The 9,879-nt window shown below is 40.7% G+C and overlaps 1 protein-coding gene across 1 annotated transcript; it reads right to left on the minus strand.

The window, feature by feature from the left end:
* Positions 1 to 503: 503 nt before the first annotated feature.
* Positions 504 to 9,537, minus strand: LOC104508801 (F-box only protein 3-like; the record flags this gene model as incomplete). Its single annotated transcript, XM_010150534.1, has 4 exons — positions 504 to 708; positions 3,310 to 3,424; positions 5,905 to 6,097; positions 9,372 to 9,537. Coding segments are annotated over 4 exons (679 nt in total), but the record flags the coding sequence as incomplete, so codon positions are not given.
* Positions 9,538 to 9,879: the final 342 nt, after the last annotated feature.

Below are 9,879 nucleotides of genomic sequence, written 5' to 3' on the forward strand. Positions count from 1 at the left end.
GTTCCTTCACTGGAGAGTAAGTTTTGCTTACAGTCCAGAGGGTATAATTCTAAATTGTAGTAAGATTACATTTAACATCTCTGAGGGAGAAGATATATATAGATCCTGATTTTCCATAATGGAGAAGGTTTTATTTCTTACAGAAACAGGGACAAGAGTATACAGCTGCCACAGTTTGAAAAATATTAAACACTTTTCAATAAGGATGAATATTGCCCGCTATCATGGACCTTAGAAATTGCTACAGCCATTAACAACTTCACAGAAATTTCCTTTCACTTACTAGCCATTCTCTTTGGCTATTACTAGCCATTTCTCTGATTTTCATCAGGCTTGGATGAAAATCAGATGGCACTCAGGGGCAAGTAGCAAATCAGTATGATCAGATATGATTAGTATTTGCCTTATGCTATGTAAAATATTTCAGGTATCTGATAACATTTAAAGCGACACCATCAATCATTAGAAAAGTATATTCACAAGTATAAACATATCTTCCTTACTGGACATTGATAGAAGATCTCGTATTTATTTCGTCCCTCCACACTCTCCAGGGCCATGTATTGACTCAGGCCAGTATGAATGCAAAAAGTAAGAGGAAGGCATTGTTTCAGACCTAGCCTCTGTTGAAAACCTCCAGCCGCTGTGTCGATATCCAACAAGTCTTCAGAGCGGTAGTGGTTCGATAGTGCCATGCTTCCCATCAAACTTAACAGACAACAACAAAAAAAGGAAAGATAAACAGAAGGTACTACTCACAGTGCAAAGATAGAATCAATGCTCAGAAAAGATTCAAAGCTATTGGTGCTCTAGATGCATATTAGATTTAGATGAAATCCAAGTCTAATATCCAGGTGCTGAACCAGTTTATTAGTCCACAACATCAACCTCCACACAGAGAGGCTTGATGGCTCTGAGATAAACACTTCCTCGTATGCTTTGCACACCCCAAAGTGGCATTTTAAACTGTGTTGGTGATGCCCATCATGGCTGCAACTACTTCAAAGAAGCCGTTCACAGCTGACACAGCTTCCTATAGTAGCATAATGTAACAACAACCAGTGCTCTGTATCTCAGGTTCAAGTGTCTATCAAGTTCATGTGCCAGCTCATTTCAGTACTATCAAAGCACCCATGATTTTTCAATTAGGATACCAAGCTGCTGTAGTAGCAGTCACTGATCAAAACTACAGTGAGCAAGGCACTCTATATGCTTGGAAGAAAAGGTTGAGAAGTAAACAAGACAAACAACTACTGAGTCAGAGCGATTATAATCTCCATATAAAAACTAAGGCATGCAGACACAACTAAACAGACATAAAAGGAAAGAACGAGACAATATTCATCAGCATGACATGGCAAGACTATCAACTGTCTTTCGAAATTTTTCCTCTGGCTTTTTATAAGCATCACAGCAAAGGATGGGAATTTTATTTTTTCCTTTTGACAACAGTGGAATTGAAGACAGTAAAAGGAGCCTCTCTATACATCAGAAAAGGATATATACATTTGGAAAAAATAGTACTAATCTGAAATATGTAACAGATTCGAAATGGAGGTGAGCATCAGAAGCGACAGTTAACACTGAGATGAATGCTGGGCTAGGGTGAGAGCTAGGATGCAAATAAAAAAAACCACCTAGACTCAATGTAACAGAGGGGCAGACAATGGAAAAATGATAAAAAGAGGCAACACAATCAAAGTAATCAACAAGGGCACAGACTACAGCAGCACGCTTAGCAGTAAGAGGAGTACATAAACCTGCAATGTACACCGCCCCACCCATACTCCCATCTAATTTGCCTTTCACTGATGTGCTCAGGATGTAAACTCCTGCAGATGCTAAGCTTTCACTAGTGTTAGGAAAGCAGTGACATAGGCACAAGCTGCCAGACACGAGCATAATACAAGTTGGTCCCCTCCTCTTTTTTCTTACGTAGTCTTGCCTGGAATCAGCACATTCTACAGTTTAAAAAGCAATGTTAACATCCAGACACAGAAACCTGAAGCATCTAGCAATGACAACCAGTCCCAAACCTCCTCCGTTTCTGACCTAACATGCCAACAACTTGCTGCCTAGACTTCCACTGCCTGCACCTGATCTTTCCAGTAGTCATTTCCCACAAGAAAACAAGCCTGTACCTAACAGTAAGACCACACCTTCCACTCACAGTGTGTCAATCTTTCCTGCTCCTGCGTCCCACATGTCAGACCACACTAGTCCCCCAGTCAGTGCTCCCCCAACAGGGTTTGACAACCTATGTGTAAGGCTCAGGCCCTCGCTCTGAGAGCACAGCAAGGGACCACAGCCCACTGGCAGTTGCTCAAAGTGAAAGGCATGCCCAAATGCATGTCTGCTCCTGCCACAGGCACATCATCACAGTAGAGGCTTCGTAGGAGTGAAAGAGTCATGCGAAAAGCAAGAAGAACACAAGCTGCAGAGCTTCATTTGAAGTCTACAAAACTAGGTCACCTCCTCTCTAAAAAAAGTCTCTCCTGGAAAAGAAACAGAACTAGGAGTTATCCTTATGGTTGCATAAAACTGTTTCCCATATCCCTTCTGCACATACAACACCAGAACTGGAGGAAGCTGCAACTTCTTTCCTAGTGCAGGTTTTCTTAGAGCAACATGCACATTGCACCCTACAGACACTGCAACGATTTGCTGCAGCTTTCCTTCTTTTGCTAACGCTCGCTGCACTCCATCAAGTGCTGACCTACAAGCTTTTTCTACAGCTGGAAGATAGGAAAAACTGCAGTTGGTCATTTGCCTTCTAACCTTAATGTAAAACAAGTTTCTAATTGCTGAAACCGCATAAAATTGTAAAATCTTCTACTGAGAAAACTTTATTTGCAAAACTGACACTTTGATTCTACTTAAAATGACTATATGGTTTGAAACTTATTCCCTAACCATTTTAAAGAAAATGTTATTAAATAACAAAGCCAGCAGAGCGCAAGAGGCTAATTTATTTATGTAATACAAAGCAAAATTTCAGGAGAGCAATGTGCAGTGGTATGATTAGAAGTCTAAGAACTGGAAGTTTTGCTTATTAAAAAAAGGGTTCTTACTAGGAAAAAGGACTGAAGAACAAGATTAATCTGAGCAATTAGAAATCTGTGTTTTCAGTTAGTTCTGTGACTAGAAGACAGCCAATTCTAGAAGCATCACTTCAAGCAGTCACTCAGTTACAATACATACAAATGCTTCATTTATCCTGTTCAGCAGACATTTTACCTTTTTAATAAATAAAGTATCCATGAAATACAAAAGGAATTAATAACTTGATATGTAGTATTCACTCCTTACCCGGGAACAACTAGCTTCTGTCCATTGTGAATACGAAATGAACATCGATAGTCATCAGGGAGTTTGCAACCTATTTGTGCTTCCACAGCATCTAGATCTTCCTCCCGCACACTCTCTGCGTACAAAAAGAAAGAGAGTATTACGTGGCAGTTTTGGAGGGGGAATCAGTAACTGTTGCTCCTATGAAACTCTCAAATCTCATGCTGGTTCACTCCTCCACCCCCAAGTGCCCAGTATGCTGTGCCTGACAAAGGGAAATATTTAAAGGAGAGGTCTTAACACAAAGTTTTATTTCACATCATTTCATCAGAGCTGCATGACTAGAAATAAGACAAAAACTAGCTACATTCTAGACAAAACAGCATGTTTTCAACTGCCAAAGAGAACTCTAAGTAACCACAGCAACCTTAGCATTATGGATTTTTTTTTTGTATTATGACAAAAGAAATATAGATTTCAATTATTTTGTCACTTATAATTCAGAGAAAGTGAATTAAGAGGCATACAAAAGTAAGATAAATTCAGTTCCGTTTTGGGATACAGCTGTCTTTACTTCAGAATCACTAAAAATCAAAGAATCACGAAGTATTTCAAATACAATGCATGGAATTTGTAAGTGCCTTGATCAAACAAACACGGACTCAAAACAAAATTTACTGACTTTATTGTAAGCTAGGTGGCACAGAATGAATACCTCATAAACGTGAAAGGAAGCTGATCACATTAACTGATTACTTAGTACAGCACAAATCTCCATCCAACAAAATCTCAACAGGCCTGACTTAAATAGGAAGTATTTTTGAAGTGAAATCAACCTTCTTCCCACAACACTCATCAGCTGACTGAGTCCCAGTTAAGCCTTTCAGGCAATACTGATTTTACTCTTTTTTCTTTTCTTTCAGTTTCCAGCCCAATCAGTAGTAATGCAATGTTGGCTGCAGCTACCATTCACTTGGAATATGAAGCAATAAATGGGTTCTAACAGGGGGATTTTCATACCATCAAGAGAAGATGTGGGGAGTAACTACCCTTACACCTCCACACACACACTTCAGGGGGTTTCTGCACCCTCACTTCTAACAAAGATGAACTGGGAGGCCCGTGTGATTTGTTCAAATCAAGCATTTTTGGGTGTTTGTTCTGGGGTTTTTTTACCCTTTTTCATATTCATTATCAGTTTAATTTATATGGCATAATTTAACAGTTCATTGAAACAAGATGCTGTACAAATGGTATTAAAAAAGTGTAAGGTATGGAACAGCTCCTGCTAAAACCTGCCATCACTATACAACTGTGGAAATTGATAACTTTACACCAAGACAAAAATAAATTTAGACAAGGAGAGGCTTCATTGCACCAAGTTCCTCTGGGGGATTTTGAAAGCAGAACTGTGGTAAAATCTGTTCATTTCACCACCTCCACCACAGATATCTTCTTAACAAAATATTTGACTGACAATTCAGTTGTTCTGGTTACCTTAGTGAAGTCTGTTTTTGATAAAGCAGTATGGAAGATACATAAATTAAGGCATGGATATCTACACCACATACTAGAGCACCACATACTACAGCGTGTGTTACACAACAGTTCAGGCTACATATAACCCTTTTGGCTTTTTCCTAAAAAGGCATTCCTTCACTAATACTCAGAAGTAACATTTTTCTTTTTTTTAAACAATAATTATTAAGTTCAAACCATGTTTTGTTATTCACAAATACTTAACAAAACTTAAGAATCTGTCACTATCCAGCAAGTCAAGAAACATGCAAGATTTACCTAGGAAAGAGATCACTGTCTATAGATTTCTCTTCATTTCACAGATCATGTTAAATCAAACATCTTGGTCTAATAGTCAGTTTCATACAGAAGACTGAAGTAGAGTGGAAAATGTAAGTTATGTTGTCCCTATGCCAGAAAAGCCAAATTTCCAGTATGCCTTGCTGTGTAAGGTTTATGAACCAGAACACTAGAATTACTCCAAATATCAAAACACAAACTTAAATTGAAAAAAGAATCTCGGGGGGGAAGGGTGTAAAAAAAAAAAAATTATTATGAAGCCACTAATTTACCTTCATTAGAGGAACGTACAGAAGAAAAAAAAAACAACTTTTTGTTTGGCTTTAGTTTAAAATGCCTGCTTTCATGTTAAATGTTTTAATGAGGTCTTAAGAAAACCTCACAAATAAAATCACACTAACAGGTCCCATGTCCTTGAAGTAACATGACTGTTAAACTGAATAATAATAAACAACAAAAAAATTAAAATCAGTCATAGCAGCTAAAGACAAAAGCAGTAAAAGTGTATTCATCTCCTGATTATCCAGGGTAAAGATGATGGACTGGTCACTAGAAAAGAACCAAACTTGATTTCTTTTGCGAAAACTCCAGAGAACCTATGGTTCACCAGTAAATGGGCAAGGATGACACACGTGCTCTAATTTACTCGTTTACTAGCAGAGACAGGAAAGCACGTCTACTTGGCTTTCAGGGCTCCCGTAATTGCGGCACACACCTAGGACGAAAGCAGTGTGAAACTCCGTAACAGACAAGGTCGCACCAGCCGGCCTACCAGAGAGAGCAGGTTTTGCACCGTACCTTTCAAAGAACCAATCATCCGAGGACACCGCTGCCCCAAGTATTTCTCTAGGTCATCCCAGGCTTTTTTCAGTGTAGCATAGCATCGGATGTATCTCCCTAGGTCAGAGTAGGTACTGATGAAGATGGCTTTCCAGCTCTGATTTCGTTGACTTTTTTCCTCTCTAAGTGACAAGAAGTGCATATTTGTTATCTGGCAGAAACAATATGCATAATACTAAGGCAGGAACACTTGGAGCCACATGAAGCCACACATAATTAATTACAGCATCTATTCAACAGCAACTTGGAACAGAATTAGGAAACACAGTATCGGGAAAATTTCAAAACAGCATTCGTTTAAATAAAGTGCTCTCTATTACTAAATCTTAAAACTGGTGAATAGCTAATTCACATCACATTTCACACATACACAGAGAAGACCTTAAAAAAAAAAAAATCACATTTTTTGATCTACTGCATTAGTCACAAACTCCGTTATTTACTCAATAAAGATCAAGGACTAAACTAGAGAGTTAAATGAGAACTCTGTGGCACTGAGCTGGAAAGTCAGTTTCTTAAGGAATTTCTGCATATTCAGTACTCCTCACATGCACATCACCTGGCTATGGGAAGACAAGCTGCCGAAAAAGTGCTGACTAACATCTGACAAAGGATGCTTGGCTCCAAATTTTAGCAGCCCTTACATCTCTGTTAGTATGAATTCCAACTCCTCAAACTCCAATCAGCACATTGAATACTGATTAATAGGGGGTTTTACTCCCAAATAAAATGTAACAATTGAGAATTCTTCACGTCATCTTTAAGATCTCCTTAGCTCTAAAAAGGAGAGAGGAACCTTACTTCTTGAAGAAGAGTTGAGGGGAGAATAAAGTACATTAAGTTTAATTTGGGCAGTTAAATAAACTTAGGACAAATCAAAGAGCTAACAGAAATGTCCTGGTCCCAGGCAGTGATGAGCTGCTCTCCTAGGGCAGTCTGTAAGATTTTGTGTCATTCCTTAATACATCAATCATTGGAAGGTGGGGTGTGTGTGTCTGTGTCACCTCGTGGCAGTGAGGTCTTTGTGTCGGGGGATTAGCAGACTGCAACTTCTGTCAGGCAGGTTGTTCTGGGAAGGAGCAGTTGAAGGTTTTCTTTCCTGCTGCTCTCACTCCTGGGCTCAGGGAGGGGGTTTCTCTCCTCGGGGCTTTGGATTTATTTTTCTGCCTTGCCTGGAACCTGACTGTCCACCCACGGGTGGTGAGATCCTGTATAATTTGTGCTATTTCTCTGTTCTTTTAATTGCTTATTAGCAACAGTATTGTTAGTAACTCCCCAAGTTTCATTTATATAATCAAATAGTTCGTATCTCAACTTTTTATGAGCCCCCCTTGCTTTCCTCCGACCCTTCCTCACTGGCAGTGGGGGGGTGGAGTGGTAAAGCTGCATTGGCTGACAGGGCTAAACCACGACAAGAAAAAAGACCTCAAAGTGAATTATGTCTCAGCATGTGAGAAAAGTTTCAGTGTATTTTCACCCTCCAAATCTTATTTGTAGAAATTACCTACAGCCTTCATAACTCAGTTGTTCTTGATGATGTAGAAGCCAGCATGTGAGAAACCAACCCCAGAACCAGTTCTCCTTAGCAAAGCCCTATAACCCCCTCACATTCCCCCTATACACACACACACCAAGTTCCTCTTCTAAAGCATCAGCTAGACAGTTCGAACTTCTCATTTCCTTACCTTCTTCCCCTGAGCCCCCCCCCAGATTTTCCTTTCTAGTCTGGATTCTATTAAGAGTATCATTTAGGATTTTTATGCAGACAATCTCAAGGCGAAGTTGTTTACAAGTTGTGCTGTATGTCCATAAGCTGTATATAACGAGACTATGCACAGTATGTTTCTCTTTATGGATTCAACTTTGTTCGCTGTTAATTTTTAATACAGTCCATATGATATAATACAGATTATAACTACTACTTTGGAAATGTCTTCCTAAATTACCTCCTCCACCCACTTATGCATATACATTAACTCCTCATCACTAGCTGTTCTGCCATCTTAGGCTTGTTTATGTAATACAAAGTGCACCATGAATAATGGAAAATATATATGGAACTGATCACTGAAGTCACAAGGACTTAACACTCCTCACAACTTACAATCTAAAAAGAAAGATATTGTCTAGATACAAAGAGGGGGCAAGCAGTAACAAAACTAATTCACTTGCTAATTCATTTCAGTCAACTCCAGGAGCTTTCTCAGCTATTGAGGGAAAACATGCTTTTTTAGCAAAGATGCGGACTGATGCCTTTACAGTTAGCTCCCACTTAACAGACATCCTGACGTCAATGCGCGCAAACAGAACAGCAAGTGAGCTTTTTAAAAACACACACCCCCTCAAGAAAACTTTTTACACAGCCCTGTGTGACTTCCCTGGGAAAATGACAGGGAAAATCCTTCTGGAAAGCATTTCCAAACACATGAAAGACAGGAAGGTTATCAAGAACAGTCAGCATAGAGTTACAAAGGGGAAATAATGCTTGACCAACCCGACAGCCTTCTACAATGAGGAAGATTCGCTTGATGGACAAGGGGAGAAGAGCAGATAATGTTTACCTCAAATTTAGTGAAGCTTTTGACACTGTCTCTTTGTTAATATCATCACAGAGAAGCTGACAAAGCATGGGTTTGATAAGTAGATAGTGAGGTGGACTGAAAACCGGCTGAACAATCAGGCTCAAAGGGTGATCAGTTGGAGGCACATCACTTGAGGTGTACCCCAGGTTTCAATAATGGGGCCAATACTATCATTAATGCCCTGGGTGATGGGACAGTAGAAGCTCAGCAAGTTTGCAGATGACACAAAACTGTGGGACGTGGTAAATACAGCCACATGGTTGTGCAGCCATTGAGAGAGAAGGCAGAGAAGAATATCCTGTTCAACAAGGGGAAATACAAAGTCCTGCACCTAGAGAGGAATAACCCCAGACACCAGTACATGCTGGGGCTGTACAGGTGCAAAGCTGCTTTGCTGGGAAGAACCTGGGAGTCTTGGCAGACACCAAGCTGACCATGAGCCAGCAATGCACCCTTGCAGCTGATAGGAACACCAGTTCGTGTCTTTACAGAAGACACTTGTGCACACCCAGGCTCAAGACAAGGGACAAAAGAAGCCTGTATGAACTCAGACTGAAGAGAAGAAGGAATATCGAAACAACATTATCCCTTGAATGTGTTAAACCACCTGAGTATCTCAAATGTCTCAGGCAGATGGGGCAGTGTGTACACTCAGAGCACCTCAGCCAACGGGGAAATGAGGAGGGTCTCTTGCAGTTGGAGAAGTAGGATAAAAGGGGGCTGCGTCCCTCTGTAGGTTGAGAGACCCCCCAGGAATATGTCCTGTGGACTCTCCCTTTATTCCAATAAAGTTTTATTGTTATTGTTTTACAGGACTCCTCTGTCTCCCTGGTGAACACTGACTCCTGGGAGCTTGATTTTCTGTACAAATGGGGGCTCGTCCGGGATCCTTCCACCTTCCAGGGACGGTGGGTGACGGACAGGGCTGACGGTGCTCCTCACCCATATTTGGGTGATCAGCTCCCTTTCAATGTCCGCCGGTCCTGGACGACTGATTGGGTACCCGTGACTGTTCAGAGACAGACGAGTAACGGACCAGGGGGGTCCATGAGGGGTGACCAGAGGGAGAATGGTAAGTAAACAGGCAGTGGGCCTGAAAACAAAGGGGAAGTCCATCTTTCACCATTCAGTGTCACTTGGCAAGGCCAGAATCTGACCTGGGAAAAATCTGTTCTTGACCTTAGGGGAAGAAATTGCCAAAACTTTAATCTGACCAACTGCTAGGTCTGTGGAAGTCCAGGAAATTCTGAAAATTGGCCATGGGTAGCCCAGCCTGTCCAGCCTAAATGGTGGGTTAGTAACTCAAGTTCAGTCCATAACGGAACTGGCTTTTGGACTGAGGAAGGAAGCC

Source organism: Eurypyga helias, unplaced genomic scaffold (assembly GCF_000690775.1).
Source record: "Eurypyga helias isolate BGI_N326 unplaced genomic scaffold, ASM69077v1 scaffold10264, whole genome shotgun sequence".
Lineage (NCBI taxonomy): Eukaryota > Metazoa > Chordata > Aves > Eurypygiformes > Eurypygidae > Eurypyga > Eurypyga helias.